The 17,398-nt window shown below is 25.0% G+C and overlaps 5 protein-coding genes across 5 annotated transcripts; 2 read left to right on the top strand and 3 right to left on the bottom strand. All coding sequences in view use genetic code 12, as the record gives it.

Annotated features, from left to right (window-relative positions):
* Positions 1 to 1,673: 1,673 nt before the first annotated feature.
* On the top strand, positions 1,674 to 3,170 carry KGF55_001630 (uncharacterized protein; the record flags this gene model as incomplete). The annotated part of the gene is made up of 1 exon (XM_051756226.1): positions 1,674 to 3,170. One exon carries the CDS (start codon positions 1,674 to 1,676, stop codon positions 3,168 to 3,170), a length of 1,497 nt encoding a protein of 498 aa, XP_051615940.1.
* Positions 3,171 to 4,340: 1,170 nt separating this feature from the next.
* SEC5 (exocyst subunit) lies at positions 4,341 to 7,157 on the top strand (the record flags this gene model as incomplete). Its single annotated transcript, XM_051756225.1, has 1 exon — positions 4,341 to 7,157. The coding sequence occupies one exon, from the start codon at positions 4,341 to 4,343 to the stop codon at positions 7,155 to 7,157; it is 2,817 nt and encodes a 938-aa protein (XP_051615939.1).
* A 708-nt stretch (positions 7,158 to 7,865) lies between these two features.
* Positions 7,866 to 8,120, bottom strand: KGF55_001628 (uncharacterized protein; the record flags this gene model as incomplete). Its single annotated transcript, XM_051756224.1, has 1 exon — positions 7,866 to 8,120. One exon carries the CDS (start codon positions 8,118 to 8,120, stop codon positions 7,866 to 7,868), a length of 255 nt encoding a protein of 84 aa, XP_051615938.1.
* Positions 8,121 to 9,416: 1,296 nt separating this feature from the next.
* MNN4-4 (Mnn4-4p) lies at positions 9,417 to 11,783 on the bottom strand (the record flags this gene model as incomplete). Its single annotated transcript, XM_051756223.1, has 1 exon — positions 9,417 to 11,783. One exon carries the CDS (start codon positions 11,781 to 11,783, stop codon positions 9,417 to 9,419), a length of 2,367 nt encoding a protein of 788 aa, XP_051615937.1.
* Positions 11,784 to 13,986: 2,203 nt separating this feature from the next.
* KGF55_001626 (uncharacterized protein) lies at positions 13,987 to 16,038 on the bottom strand (the record flags this gene model as incomplete). The annotated part of the gene is made up of 1 exon (XM_051756221.1): positions 13,987 to 16,038. The coding sequence occupies one exon, from the start codon at positions 16,036 to 16,038 to the stop codon at positions 13,987 to 13,989; it is 2,052 nt and encodes a 683-aa protein (XP_051615936.1).
* Positions 16,039 to 17,398: the final 1,360 nt, after the last annotated feature.

Genomic DNA, 17,398 nt, shown 5'->3' with positions numbered 1-17,398 from the left:
AGTTATTGCTACTATCAATACCAGAACTACTTCAATAACCGGTTAAATACGAGCTCAACTTACTTAGTAGCTCATTTACGAGGACTGCGTTTTTTCGATTTTTTCTCACTAAAAAAAAAAAAAACTTCGCGCTCCCAGAACTCATTTTAAAACTGCAACGCCGCATTCACTTTCATTTTTACGCTATGGCGCTACCTATGAGTTTCAGAACTGGAATTGGACGCAAATTGCTGCCGTTAAGTCCATAATTAAGTTTTATATCAGATCAATAGCTAATTCATTAACTAATTCGATAACTAAATTAATAACTAAATCATTTAATAACTTATCAAAGAACTGAATTCCAAAACTTTTCCCATAGACAAAATTAAATAAATATGCAAGTTAAATACTTCACTTTAAAATCCTGGGTTCCATTACTAGATTTTATAACTGCTTTTAAAGCGAATTACAAGAATTACCGCTCCATAACGAACGACATAACCAAGTTTATAATAACTAATTCCATAAATAATATATCCATAACTGAATGAACAACTTACTGTGACACAACTCACATAACTAATTCTTTAACTAAGTAAGTCCTGTCTCATAAGGAGCTTTATTGCCTACTACATTATTAATCACATAAATAATTCTGTACTTAGTTCCGCATTTAAATTAGAATAATTATTTCTCCATAAACCGTTCCAGTTCCATTTCCATAACTAAATCCTTAATTAATTTCATAACAAAATTCATAACTAGTTACCATAACTAGCTTCCATAATGAAGTTCAAGAATTAGACACAGAAATGTGTTGCTCCATAACAAAGCTCCATAACCTAATTTAATAAAGTGTCTTTCCATAATCAAATGTAAAATAGTGTAATTCTAATCATGTAGATTGTTAATGATGTTTTCATAACTAGATTCCCTATCCAAATTTAGAGAACTATTCCCATAAACAAAGGGTAAGTAGTGAAGCGAGTGTGATTCAAGGGTTCAACCGGTATTGAGTAGATCTAGGTTGACTTTTTGACTATAATAGACTATTCAAGCTTGACTATGAGCGTCAGCTAATAGAATAAAAGTCGCACAAAATTATTCATGAGCGTCTGCTAGAGTTAAAAGTATTATATGAATACAACGTAGTGAGAAACATTATATCAAAAGACTTGGTATTTAATCAAAAAGACAAGACTTTGTCTTTCATGTTAAGTTAAGCAGAAATAGAAGTGAGTCAGTACTACAAAAAATTGATGAATTTGAAAACCATCTATCACAATTTCTATTCCATTTAAAATCTCCCATATTAGCTTCTAGTCCGATCATTGCTGATATTTAAAAGCATGTGAAAATATTAAAAGAATTCATATAAACAGAAACTTAAGATATAGATCCCGAATTGAAAGAGTTATTTACCCATGGGAATGATCGTCTACTTGAACGTTTTGTTAGTAGATTTTATTTTTCTAGATTTCATTTATTTTCTACATCGTTTCGTAACCCTATTACGTCACTTACACAAAAACGTTGTTTTAAAACTTGATGTGATTTGGTGAACATGTTTTTCAGTATCCTTTCCTAAAATTTTTTAGGAGTTTTTCACTAGGTCAAAATAAATCCACGAAGTTCAAAAAGACAACATTTAAACAACAGTTTTGTACCAACAATCTGAATATTTTCAAAACATGGAGAGACTAGTATCTTTTCCAATTGAAGTTTTGGAATTGATATTTCAACAAATAAACCAGCACATGGTTTTGTCCTTGATGCCATTACATTCCACATTTAATGAAATTGGACAAAACAAGTTATACAAGAATATTCATATTTACTACAAGAATAAACTAATAAAAGCTAACCGTCGTGAAACAAATAATGCAGAGGAATTCTACGAGTGGAGAGCCCATAAAGACATTTTGAATGACTTTACCAAAAAGTTTACAGTTATTTCATCACACAATTTTTATTGTAATATCATTAAAAAAAAAATGATCAGAAATCAACATATTCAACATCTCAGTATTGAAAAAGTTCACCCTGTGGAATATACTGGATACATGTCATATAGAGATAGAAAAGGAGTGCCAGCTTTATTAAAGGAAGTATTCAGATATTTTAAAAATATAGATTATGTCAGTTTTGCTGTTTTAAACAATCATATTGAAATGAAGAACGAAAATAGTTCAATTAAGGTTTTAAAAAATCTCGATTTTTTGATTCCTAGATATAATTCTAGCTTTTATGAGCGTATATTGTTTTTGGAGAAAAATAATCAAGGGTCATTTACTTTCTTGTATGATAATCTTAAAAGTTTAAAATTTCTGTTTGAGGGATGTACATCAAATAGGTATTATTATCGAAGGAATATATTAGAAAGTATCGAATTGTTTAATAAGGTCAATCTATTCAAAAGCCTTGAAGAATTACATCTAAAAATTGGAGCACTTATTGATTTAACAGATTCACTGTTCGTTGCCAAATTGAATAAGATAAGTTGCAAATTGAAAAAACTTGATTTAATATTTTATGGCAAGCCTTACCGCAACCCTAAACCTGAAAAATGGTTATTTACTTTAAAGGACTTTTTTGATACGGAACAAATAGTTTCTTTATCATTATATTACGCTGGCAAAATGTCTTACAAAGACAAAATATCTTATAAGAATTTCGAGTTCAAAGAAATATTAAACAATGCCAACTTGGCAAAGTTGAGAATTTTAGTTTTATTTTCACATTTTTTGGATTTGAAAGAGATCAAAGTAGAAAAATTACATAAATTGATAGTATGTACAGATATTGCTAATGATACATATGCCACTGAAACTGCCAAACTTTTTATTGAAAACCCAAATTTAAAATTATCCTGGTGGCCACGATTTATGGATGTTGGTTTTGATGAAATATTTTTTATTTCTGAGAGTTTACAATTATACACACCTGACTATTTTCAAATTATATCTTGTCAATGGCCATCGTACTTTTTCAAAAATGATATTATCACGATTGATAAAAAGATGTTGACTTCTCATGAGCAAGATAACAAAAATTTGAAAAAGCTAGATATAATTTTGAAAACAGAATATTCAATCGAAGAACTTCATGGCATGAACCTTTTCAATACATCAAATATGGACAAACGTACTTTAAAAATTTTGAAGAAACACGAGAAGTTTTTGTCGTAGAATTTATCACTTTGTTTGTTAGTAGTTAATGAAGGTTTATAAATTTAATTTATCGTTGTATACTTTTGCTGAAGCAACAGCTTTTTTAAAATCATGGAAATCGTTACAATCCGCATTCAAATCCCACATATAAGTCTACCAGATGTGAATATGTTATTTTGGATATAAATCATTCTTATCAAAGTAAATGAAAATATAGTGAATTAATTCTATTTTCTTGATAATTTATACAACAATCCAAATGATAATTGAGTATTGAAACATCAAATGATTTCTTTATTATTAATAAATAACATTACCATCCTGAGCTACACTTGGATTGGTATTTTATTTTTAAAATTTGACTAAAATTTGAATTGAAACAACAGGGGTATGAGCGTACTTAAATCTTCAACTTCTTTCTTAATTTAATTTCCTAAATCAATTATCTTCTGAACTTTATATTCAACTTTCAGTAGCTAAAACATCACCTATCATCACTACTATATTTACATATGAAAAATTAGACAAATTTTCCTTGTATGATAAATTGATTTCTTCTTGTTTGAATTAAGTACTCATATGACGTTACTTTCACAAATAAGAATACCTTTTGAAGTCAGATAAGAAGTTCTAGTAGATGAACCCCGCTTGTTAATCCTTCAAATATAGTTTTTCTTTGAAAATCTTCCTCCAAATCCTCAACCAGAATCCTGAATTTTGAGCACGACGCAATTGTTCAATTTCTACCCGAGTTTCCTTTATTAGTATCAAATTGAGATGAAGTAGGACTAGACCTACTTATCCAAACTCAATCGTATGAAATTTAGCAATTTGGTGAATTTAGAAAGGAAACAAATTTTTATACGAAAGATTTTTTCCAAAACAATTCAGCCAGACCATTCAAAGTACCTAGTGGCAAATATCATAATTGAATCGTATCATTGTGATTATCACACTTATACAATATATTCTTCAAGAAGAAGTTTACATTCATGGCCAATTGCCCATTGTTAGTCAAACTCGGGTACGAATTACGCGCAGTTTAGGATTGAAGAAAAAAATAATCAACTTCATGATCGGATCTAATTCACTACATAAACTGAAATCATAGAACCATTAAAGAATCAAATCTTCATCATCATTGAATTATAATAATCACCCTACATTATACAATTCACTACATTCAGCATGATAGATTTTGATCCAAGACCGGAGCAAATACTATCTATTTACAATTTAAAGACTATAAAACCAACTCAAAGATCAGATCTACTATCTATTGATAAAGATTATAGCACAATTGATTTGAAAAATTCTACAGTTGAAGAGAAATTTAAAACTTTAAATTCAATTATTAACTCAACATCTTTCAATGAATTATATCAATCTAATAATGATTTGGAAGACCCATTGAAAGGATCCGAAAGTAATGTTGCAACGAATTTGAAGAACCTTGGAGTGATTAAATCATCAAATGATCCTGCTTTAAATAATTATTTAATTACATCTCATACTTTCAATTCTTATAAATATTTAACAACCATTCAAAAAGATACTCCATTAGATGTATTGGAGAAATCATTAAAATATTTAGAAAAAAGTATACATTCACATGCTAGAGATTTACAACATGCAATAGATATAAATTTCGAAATATTTGTGACTTGTAAATATCAAATAGATGATAAATTAATTGAATTTGATAAACTGAAATCAAAAGTTCAACAAGATAGAGAAAGTCTGAAATATTTTAATCCTCAACGTCATACAATTTCAAGTTCAAAATCAAGTACAATTGACGAACTAACATCAGAATTAGAATCATCATTGAATAATTTAAGAACTACAAGTACATTAATGATAAAACCTATTGAGGAAAACAAATTGAAAGAAGATAAATATTCCAAAATTTCCAATTTTATCAAATCAAATGAATTTTTTTTCAATTTATCCTCGGAATTAATTCATTCATTATCAGTAAATAATAATAGGAAATTTATTGATGATTATAACAAATATATGAAAGAGAAAAAAACGTTCTTACAAAGAATTCAACAAAATCCCGAAGATTCCAAAATTAAATTGACAATTGCTCGAACAGTTTTTCAAGAAATTGAAGAAATTGCAAGACGATATAGAGATAAAATTTATTCTGAATTATTATCATCAGACCATGAAGTAAATCAAAAGGATGACCAAAAATTTATGGCTCTAGTGGAAAATTTGGTACAACTAAATGAAAATGATCAACAAATGAACAAATATAAACCAATTGCAGATTTCTTAAATAAACAAATTGAAAAATTGGAAAATGATTTTGAACTTCAGGTGAACAAATTTGATTCAAAATTCTTATTAATGCAAAATAAGTTAGTGGACTATGTAACATCGTTAAAACCAGAACGTAGACAAGGTTCACATATAAATTACATATCAGAAAAATACGAAATATATAAAACAGAAATACAATCTTCTAAAACTAATGATGAAAAGATGTTAATTATCGAAGAAGCTTTTCAATCTAATGAAAATTTGGATCTAAGTTTAATTAATGAAACTTGGTTAGTTTTATTTAATTTTATAAATTATTTACAAACATTATTTGTGAAATTAGTGGATAAATTTTTAAACAATTATTCTTATTATTTTAAAATGGGAGTTGATCCACAAGGTATAATAAGAGATAATTTTTTAAAAAGTATAAATCAAATTGTTTTATTATTAATGACTTTATTTGATGATGAAAATAAAAATAGAGACAACCAACTAGAATCACAACCTTCAAATTATAAACAATTTGTTCCGTGCTATTCGAATTCATTATCTACAATCAATCATTTGAATAGAATACAATACAAAGTCAATCAACTTTTAACACATTTGGGTAATTCAATTATAAGAATTGGTAATATGACAAATTTTAAAGATACTAATAAAAATATAAAAACTTTAAAAAATGCATCATCTCAAATTAATCAAAAAATTTTAGAAGCTGTTTGTTCAACGTGGATAAATGATTGTGGTCAATTTTATGAATTAGAAGATTGGAAAATTGAAGAAAAATATAATATAAAAGATGGATCATCTACAAAATTAATTGATATTATAGAATATTATCAATTATATATGCTATCTATTATTGGGAAACTAATCAAATTTAAGGATGATGAAACTGAAAGTGGAATAGTTGCGCCATATCCAAGTAAAAGAATTTTAATGAGTATTGAAATTCAATTTATGAGAACATTAAATATTATAATTGATTCATTAATGAAAAAATATAATATGGATAGACAAATTATAAAACAACAATTAGAATTAGAAAAAGATCAAACTAAAATTGAAATTTTTAAAATTTTGACAATGAATAATTTTGATAAATTATCAAGAGTTATATATCCAAGATTAATTCATAAATTTGATCAAGTATTTAATAAAGATTTATCAAAACAAAACCTTAAATTATTTGCAGATATTGACAAAGCAAGTTTAACCATCATTGATGATATTTTGGAATATGAAAAGAGGAATATAAATGTTTTGGTGGAAGAAGGATTTGAAAAATATCAATCAAGTAGTTATTTTAATCAAGATATTGGAGTTGATCAATATATATTTGAAATCTTAATGCATTTTGTAAAATTAGTATATAAAATTAAACCATTAACAAGTGAAGAAATTTTTGTTACAATAATAAATGAATTACAATCAAATTTTTTAAAACATATTTTAGATAATTTAAGAGTATTACAACTTGGAAATCTATCTGATTTTAATGAATTGGTATTATTTAATTTAAAATTAAACTGTAATTTTGTATTACAAATATTTGAAAATTCTAATAAATTAAAATTTAATGATTCAACATTTAAATTATTACAATTAATTTTAAAAGAAGTAGAAATTAAAAAACAAGAATTTGAAATTAAAGGAGAACCAGAGAAATTAGAAGATGTTTTGAATGATTTTTTGAGTACTTCTTCAATACAATTCAATTGTTTTTAGTTTTGATGTATCATAAAAATTCGTATATTAAATTTATATCATTTTTTAACTTATTTTAGTTATTTGTTTCATAATTTCAATTCCTCAACACACAGCATACATTCATCAATTGTTCATTAGATTAAAACCTTTGGTTTTGTAAATTCTCAACAAATCTTCTCACTTTTTCATCATCTTCACTCAGTAATTGATACGTTATTCTTTTATTCCCGCCCTCATCCAAAAGATTAATATTAAAGGTATAATCAATATGATGTTGCTGAATTAAGAAATATCCTATTAAAGCGGTGGAAAGTGGTATTATTAATGGATTCATCTAGGAGGATAAGTAAGTGTGGTTAATCATGTCTTACATACTTATAAAATTTAAGAGAAATTAGTTGTCTTTATATTAATGAAAACAATTTTGAATTGAAAGTAAAATAGCTTGTGAAAAAGCTTAATGATGTTGATATTTAATTTAATTCAACACTAAAATACTTGAACTAAATTCAGGGATATGAAAACTAAAAAGCTAGAAATCAATATGAGAGGAGAATCAGAGAAAATAAAGAATGCTTCTTTGAATGGTTATTCAAGTACTTCTTTAATGCAATTTAGCATTTCAAATTTTAAGCTGTTGTTAATACTCCACATTCAATTTTTCAACATAAATTCAAGTTACATTATACTAAACAATTTATATCTTATATAAAACATTTTGAATGTTTACAATATGGACTCTCCACTAGGCATCTTATCTTTAATAATTTTTTGATTTGCCATCATTTCAGTTTGATCAGTTAAAGCTGCTATATAATCTAATATTTTTTGTTGATTAGCACTCAGTAATTGATACATTATATTTTTGTTATTGCTTTTCCCATCTATTACATTTATATTAAAACTGAATTCAAGACCATAATAATCCTTCATGAAATACCCTATTAATGCACTAGTAATTGGTATTATAAATGGATGCATTTTGTAGATAGTGGATGTTGAACAATTTTTTTCATATCAATATAAAATTCGACAAAAATTAGTTGTATTTATAATTACTACCAGTAGCTTTCTTCAATTTGAAAAAAGTCTGAATATTAAAAAGCTTATATAATTAAAATTTTGATGATACTTTATAAAATTTCAATTATTGTTTACAATCTGTTTCGCATTATCACCAAACTTAATCTCAAAAGCTAAATAACTTGAATTGACATTAAGGACGGAACTAATCTGCTGGCTTTTTGCATCGTTTCTGAATTATTGATTTGTTTTAATGGAGAAAACATTAAATTCAACTCATATTCATAAGAGCCATTTTAGATTGTTCAATATGCAATTCGTGCAATCAATAATGAAAACCCTAATAAATTTAAGTTTGAAAAACACAAGAAAATGAATTTAAGCATACATGGGCATACGCCTAACAAAACATCAAAGAAGAGGGAGCAAGTTGTTTAATATTGGCTTTTCTGAACTCAAAATCGACAGCTGATGTTCTATTATAGTAGTAATAATTCACTCATAATTACATTCTGAGATAATGTATTATATAGATTTCGAGAAGCAAACACGGAATATAGTAAAGTCTTTAGGCATCCACACGTTTGTGAGTGATCATCTTTCTTTTTCGAGACAAATTGTTGACTAATTCAGAGAATCGTGTTGTTGAACTTTAAAAAATAAATACAACTAAATATACTTTCAAATAAAGTCTCAAAATCTTAAAAAACAAAGTACTACACTTCATAATCTTGATAACCAACCTGTTAACTCACTAACTCTAATCAAAAAACCTCTAATTATATAATCTTAAATCTTAAATTACGACCAATTACGAGATGTAAGAACTCCATAAGTTGTTGCAAAAAAAATGTTTTTTTCTTTTTATTTTTTGCAACCATCACAAACTCCACAAAATAAATCGTTTCAGTGTAATTAAATTTAACTATTGTAAGGATCCCATATTTTCTAATTTAAATAAGGTGTATTAAACTCGTAGTTAGAATGCTGAACATGAAAATATAAACTTATTCAAGGAGAAATAGAATTATACATGTAATTTTTAGAAATTTCGAAACTCATGACATTCATACCATTACGTCTGCTTTCTTTCTATTTTCCCCAGACGTAATTACTAACTAAAATTTAAAACAATACTTTTAAATACTAATCTCAATTGATTAAAATATTATGCATTAATAAATAATAGTACAAACTTCTACTTCTAACTCTAAACCCTCTTCACTCTAATTCTCATATTTCTCCTGAATCCAATCATTCTTTAATTTCTTTATTCCTTTTAATATCCATTTCAAATTCCCAAAGACTAGTTCTCAAAGGTTCATTAAATTGTTTAAATTTTGAACTTAATGATAAATAATTTTTTAAAATATCATTATTAAAATCCATTTCTAAAATCTCATCATTTTTTAAACCCGCAATTAAATTCATTTCAATTTCATGTAATTGTGTATATGGATAAATTTTATAAAATTCTAATAAAAATTTTTCATTATTAATTAAAAATTTAAAAATTTTTTCATTTGATATATGTGGTATCTCCATTTTAATTTTTTCTTTATCCCATTCAAATTCTGTTTCACTATCTTTTTTTAACTTTTTATAATTTTCAAATTTAAAAATATCTTTTAAATCATCTATATGAATCCATGAATTTAATTTATCAATAAAATACCAATTTGAATATTCTAAATCTGTTAAACCTTTGGGATATTCAAATTTTAATCTTGTTTCAATTTCATTTGGGATAAGTACTGGAATACTTTGTAAATAACTAAATTTTAATGGTGATAATTGATTCAATTTATAAAAATGTTTTCTTCTATCATTATAAATTTCATCATTTTCATCTGTTTTTATAATATCTAATTCTGGATATTCATTATATTCCTTTTGTGGGAAACTTTTACTTTTACTTAATCCTGTAATATCAATATAAATCCCACTATCAACATCAATAAATCTTGCATCAATATAATTATCACCTCCACTAAATTCTCTATTATATAAAAAAGTATTTGTTTCAATTAAAAATTTTCCAAATCCTTCCCTTGGGTTTTCAACAACTAAAGTATTATTATATAAATCATTTAATTTATATAATTCCGACACAGGCATTTGAATATCAATATCAATATCAAATGGAAACATCATTCCATTCCAATACCAACTTAATAAAGGACCATGCATAATCCACCATATTATCCCCTTTGATTGAGCAAATTTACTCCAATTACGTAACAATCTATCTAATATTATTGAAATTCTTTTAGTTTTATCTTGTAATGTTAATCCATTATTATAATTTAATGCACCATTAAAAAATCTCCAATCATAATGCCAACCCCAATCATAATCTAAATTTTTAGAATCATCAATTCTTAAAGTTGCCATTTTGAAAAAACGAGGTTCTTTATCTGATGAAAATTCTTGAGCTTTTATTAATCCATTATATATTAATTGTTGTTGTGGGGTAAAATTTGATGGATTTGATGGTAAATTTTTTAATTTTGTTTCAATTGATATTGGATGAAACATTGATTCATTTAAATATATTTCAAAATCATCATTTTTTTGTGTGGGTGTTTCAATTTTTGGTTTAATTATGGATTGTAAATTTTTTAATTCTTTTATATGATTAATTGAAATTTCAGATTTTATAGTTTTAGTTTTTGATTTATTTTTTAATTTATGATTATTTAAATAATTTTCTAAAAATGGTGTTTGATTAATTCTATTATTTCCAATAACATTAAATTCATAAGTTCCTTCATCATTTAATATAAATACTTTTAATGGTGATTTCATATTTAACATTGCAAAAGATTTAGCTTGTAATATTCTATAATCATTATAAATTCTTTTTGTATGAGCTTCATGAGCCCATATTATAAAATTAGGTAATTGATCTATTGTATAATTTAGTTGCGAAAGTTTTAAATCATTTATTTCATTTTTATTCATACAAAATTTACTACCATCTGGTTCATTTTCTGAATTTTCAACTAATGTATCACAAGTTATTTGTTTTGAAGGATCAGTTTCTAAAATATCTTTAATTAATAAGGTTAAATCCATCCAATCTACCCAATTAAAAGGTAATTCAACTATTGGTTCTTTTTGGTGGTTGCTTTGTTTTTCTAAATATTGTAATTTAAATTCATGTAAATACATTGATAAAGTAAATCTTGGATCATAAAATATCAGTTTCTGATTATTCCAATAATTTGTATGATTTTTATAAATTATTAAATTTGAATTTAAATCGTTATATTCATTATAATTTGTATCTTTTTCTAATTTATTAATTATATTTAAAGTCTTTGGATGTAATGATGATAATATATTAATTTTAGTTTTTAAATATGATAAAAATTTGGATGATGATGATCTTGTATTTGTTAATGTACTTATAATATTATTTTGTTGAAATTCTTCAAATAATTCAGATTTATTCGATAATGATGATGATGATGATGATGTAGTTTTTATAATTATATCATTTATACTTGATTTTAAATTTGATTCATACGTTAATATATATATAATATTTATAAATAATACTGAAAGAAAGAATAATTTCATAATTTTAATTTTTTGTTTTGATATGTTGATTTTCATTGTGATTGTGGTTGGTGTTTAGTTTTACTGAATGTGGATGTATGATATTATGAAGTGAATTTTTAATATTATTTTGATGTTTGATACTCTAATTTTTCAATTCTAAAATGGTTATAAAAAGTTGATTTTAAAGTGTATCTCAATCTGAAGTAACTCCATTTATGTTTATTATCCTCTCAGAAGTATATATTTGTCAGTAACTTGATGGATGTTGTAAATCTAAATTGGTTGTCAAAAATCCTTTGGTTGTAAATATTCTCTATATTTTTTGCAGCACAATTTGTTATAAGTAATAACTCTTAAAATCTTGTCTATTGTTGATATATTGTATATGGGAGTAAATGTTGTTTATAAACGAATGAATAAGAAGTTAGTTGGTTTGACTTGAAATGGATGATGATAGTAGATAATATTATCATGAAATTCAAGAAAGTGGATTTATTATTGTTTATATATGAACAGTGAAAATGAATTATAATATTTTATGTAGTAGTAGTACTTCATTACACAAAAACACATTTTTTTAATATCGTGTGACTTTAAAATTATTATTTTTCTTAATTGTGTGTAAGTTGGTGAAAAAAGGTTAATACTGTCTATTATTTAGGTGGAGAAATAAATTGTTTGTAGTTGTAGTAGTAGTATGCTCAGGTAGTAGTCTAACTAGAGAGAGGTATACGATAGTGATGAAAAGGTCATATATAGATTGATGATTTGAAAACTTTGGACCTATAGCTTAAACATCGTCTATATTGAATTCGTTCATCAAATAAACGTTTTAGATCTTTGAACTATCGTTACATTGTTATATGTATCGTTTATAATAATCAAAGCGCGTTATTACTTATTTAAAGATTGTTACATTGTTCAAACATTTATTAAAAATACGTAATAGTATACAACAAGTCTAATAAACAAAGATAGACAAAGAAAGTAAATATCTCAAGTACCACTTATCAAGATCAATTCGAGTATCGTAATAATCAATTTGACTCATAGAATGGCAAACATTGTTCGTAATTTAATGCTTTATAAAGAATCAAATTTCAGTATTTAATTTATACTAAGCGTAATAAATTTAAAACCTTTTACATAAATTAATTTTAAGATACGTATTACGGGTACCTACCTACAGATATATTTAATATCAGGGTTATGAAATTTATAAACAAAAGCCATATCTAACTTCACTAAATATAATTTTATTTAGATCTATTTAGATTATTGTCCTCTACATTTGTTACCATCTTCACTTTAAAAAACGGAATTTCCAATACCAATACATTCAACAAGAAAATGTTTCTAATAATAGACAACGAGAACAATAAAAACTAAACTAATTGTAAATCACCCTCATCAACAAAATTAATAAAATAATAATAATTATATTTTCTTAGCAAAATATAATACTTTATTATAACAGTTATTTTTGTACTTTTTAATTGAAATTATAAAATTCATTCATTTTATCTTCATCTTAAACGCGTCTTAATTCAGTGAAATTTATCAATTTCTTGTTTTACAATTTGTTTGTGAAAAATTCACCACTTATTCATCAGGTAGTATTTATGTAAAGGGTTCTGTTTCGATTTCTTCATACACATGAATTACATGTACATTATATCTTTGTCGGACTAAATTTGTATAATTAACAAAGATCGTATAATTTTACTAAATTTAAATAAAAAATCGGAAAAAACAAAAAAAAACGATAAATTACACAAGATCTAAGATCTACCAATTAGATTTATATCAAAATGAAATACCCGATCTTTGCTAAATCTTTAGTACTCATCATATAATTAAAAGTATGTAAAGTGATCTAAATCTTATTCATATTAAAAATCTTATAATATTCAATTGAGATTCAAATGGTTCAAATAGTATTGATGTTAAAATCTCATCATTAGTAAAGTATAATTAATATACGGAAATTTTTAGTATAAACTGAAATCAAGTTATACTCTCTACGATGCTTTTACAAATTTGTCAGGACGTAGATCCTATTAGTTAAATTTAGTACTAGCCACAAATTTAATCAAATTTTTATGGATTATGAGTATCACTCAATTCAAAACCTATCAAAAAACAGAATTTATAGAGAAAATACTTACTAAATCTACAACTTAATAATAAAAATCTCATAAAAATCTAATTAACCTCATAAAATCTATCACTAATTTTAAAATAATTTCAATATAGCTCAATTTAATTTTATATCATTAAACATATTTAATAAACAATTATAATGACCAATTATACCAAATAAAACACAAATATGCCAAATATTATGACTTGATAAAAAATAATCAACCCACCATAAACTCATAAAATTTGATGCAAATGGAGAATATATTGGTTTTTGTTTAAAATGTTTTGAAATTAATTTTTTAAATTTTAAATCTTCTTCATTTTCTTCAATTTCTGATTGGTTTTCTTCCTCATTTTTCAAGATTTGAAGTTCTTCTTTTATTTGATTTATTTCTTCTTCTCCTGAATGACCAACTTTATCTTCTAATACATCAATAGGATCATAATGATGAAACTCACTATGATCATTATGTTTATGTAAATTATATTTATTATAATTTTCTTCAATTATAATATCATATCTCCATCTTTCTGGAATTAAACCACCATAAAATACAACACCAATTCCATACCATATAAAACTTTTATAACATAATGGTAAAATAAATTTAATCAGTGTTAATATACCATCATAAAATGATTGACATAATAATGCAGAAATTCCTGAACAACTTAGTCCAACAAAAAATCCAATTCTTAATGATCTACATTCAGGTTTATCAAAATATGATGACCAATTTAAAAAAAAACCACTAAAACAACATAAACTTGTAAAAATTATATAATACAAGATTAATGTTTGATGAGTATATAATGCACAATATTCAACTGATATAATTGAAAAACTTATTAATATAGTTATACCTGAATAATCAATACATGCAAAATTTGATCTTTTTGGAAAATTTGCACAACATGAATAAGTATGCCATATTGATGAACTTAATAAACAAGTTAAAGCAGCTGATAAAAATAAATATATTATTATTTTATCATGAAAAGTTGTTTTTGTGAATGTAGTAGTATTTGGAAAATTAATAACAGCAAGATATGAAACTAAAAAAAATCCTATTAAATGAGACCAAATATTCATTGTTTCATTATGTACTTTAAATATTGATTTTAAAATAGTTGAATTTTTTAAAGAAAATCTATAACCATTAATAATAAATTTATTTTCTCTCCATAATAAAGGTAATTCATAATAATGAATTGTTTCATTATTTAAAGCATTTTTTAAAGCTCTATTAAAATTAAAATATTTTAATTTATCTAAAATTTCTGTAGAAGTTTGATTTAAATTTATTGGATTTTCTTGAGAATTATTGAAAATTGTTTTATTATCATCTTCATCAAATATTGTATTTTTTTCTCTTAAATAATCATCTATTTTTATTAATTTAGCATCAAAATACGATATTGTATTTATAATTTTATTTGATAATAATTCTCTTGTACTAAATGAAGAAGATGTTTTTCCATCAGATCCTTCAGTTACATCCTTCAAATCCTTATCCTTATCCTCCTCTCCTTCCTCTTCTTCATCATCTTCTATAGCATTATTATTAATTGAAATTTCATTAAATAAATAATTATATTGATCATCTAATAAATTATATAAAGATTCTAAATTTGTAAAACCTTTACTTAAAACATTTTTTTTTATAATACTTAATCTATCTCTTATTGTATTTAATTTTATTATAGAAATTTCTTTTAAATTATTTAAACTTGATGATGAACCTCTTCTTGATCCTAATTCTGAGTCTAACGTTTCTTCAATTTTAAGATTCTTGTTGTTATTATCTTTTTGTAATTTAAAATATTGTTCAAAATTATTTAATCTTATTTCAATTGATGTTACAAAATAATCTAATTTTTCAATTAATAATTCTTCCATTGAAAAAAATGATGATGAATTTCTTTTATGCTGGTGTTGTTGTTCAATATTTTTTTGATCTTGTTCTTCATTTTCATTTGTTTTTGATGTAAAAATTGTATTTATTGATGATGATTGTCGTTGTAATTTTTCTAATTTAGCTTGTTGTGGTTGATTTTGTTTGGTGAATCTATTGAATAATTCTTGAGAATCTTGTCTGAATACAGTGCTTGGTATAGAAGTTGAAGTTGAAGTTGATGTTGATGTTGAAGTATTAGTTGACATTTTTTAGCAAATATATGATCTATGAGGAAATGCTCTTGAACAAAATGATTGTTTTCTTTCCCAATACAAGAAATATGAACTAATCTATCAAATTTAGTTTTTTTAACCGCCTTTCTATTGAATATGGTGATCTATAATATTGATAAACTGTAAATGATTGAAGATATAAATGGCAAAAATTTGATAACGATGTAAGTAGAATTATGAATAAGAAATGAATAGATGAGTAGGTGATATTAGAAGTATGTAAATGAACGTGGTATGTAGATAATATATGTTTTGCTAATGAATGATATACTTTTATTAATCTAAAATATCTAACTATGATTAAGGGTGTGTATAATCCAATAAATCAGGTACTGTATATTAATTATTAATATAGAATCCGATGTATTAAATAGAAATAGGGGGTTCTAAACAATGTATGTAGTTAGAGATGTTAATTATACGACCATATCGGAATTAAAAATTTCTTTTTTACTTTATTGAGTTAATTAAAAGAGTAGAGCTAGATATTCAAAGGTAAACCGAACTTATACCAAATAATTCTATGATGAAAACACAATGCACTACAATATCTTGGTAAACTATGTTACCAAGACTCTTTGAAAATAAAAAGTGTTGATCTTGTACATCAAACCTCATCAAAGCTAAAAAATCAGTTTGTTTTGTCAAAGTCATTGAAAGAATCAAGAATCAAGAATCTTCTAATGGTCGTACTCCAAAAAGGGATTATGAAAGTGGTAATTTTTTGGAGTTCGACCTTTAAAAGATTCTTGATTCTTCATTCTGCTTCAATCCCTAATTATATTGCTTCCTGAATTGATTCTTTCAAATCTAATTCTGTGATGTTTTGCAATGTTGTATCCATTTACCTACTTATAGCTGGAGTATGAACTTGGTTTCCGTTTGAATTCTTTAAAAATGAGATATGTTTTTTTCTAAATACTGCAGAATTGCGAATTAAAGGTGCTTCATTTTTTGATTTTTATGAATTTTCTGGGTTTAAAATGTAGTGTGTTTGAAAGGAACTTCAATTCTTAGTGTCAAAATCTCGTACCAATGCTGATCAGGAGAATATTAGTACTAAGAGATTTTCTCTTTTCCCATCTCATTTCAAAAACATGACGATTTAAACACAGAAAATCCAAAAAACAATCTTTAGTATCTCTTCCTGTCGCAGCTCAAGCACTTATGAGACACCTTTAATGATGCTTTCATCTTCCCTGTCTTCTTAAAGCTTCTAATCTCTCACTTGTATCACTTGCATCAATTTCCTTTAAGATTTCTTCCTGTTTCAAGCTTCTTATCATCTGTAATCTTCTTCAATTTTTCACTTCCAATTTGACTTTTGCATATT

The sequence above is a fragment of the Candida pseudojiufengensis genome (genome assembly GCF_024610245.1).
Source record: "Candida pseudojiufengensis strain CBS 10847 chromosome Unknown scaffold9, whole genome shotgun sequence".
Taxonomy (NCBI): domain Eukaryota; kingdom Fungi; phylum Ascomycota; class Pichiomycetes; order Serinales; family Debaryomycetaceae; genus Lodderomyces; species Lodderomyces pseudojiufengensis.
The sequence above is the reverse complement of the archived record's forward strand: the minus strand, read 5'-3'. Positions and strand labels throughout refer to the sequence as shown.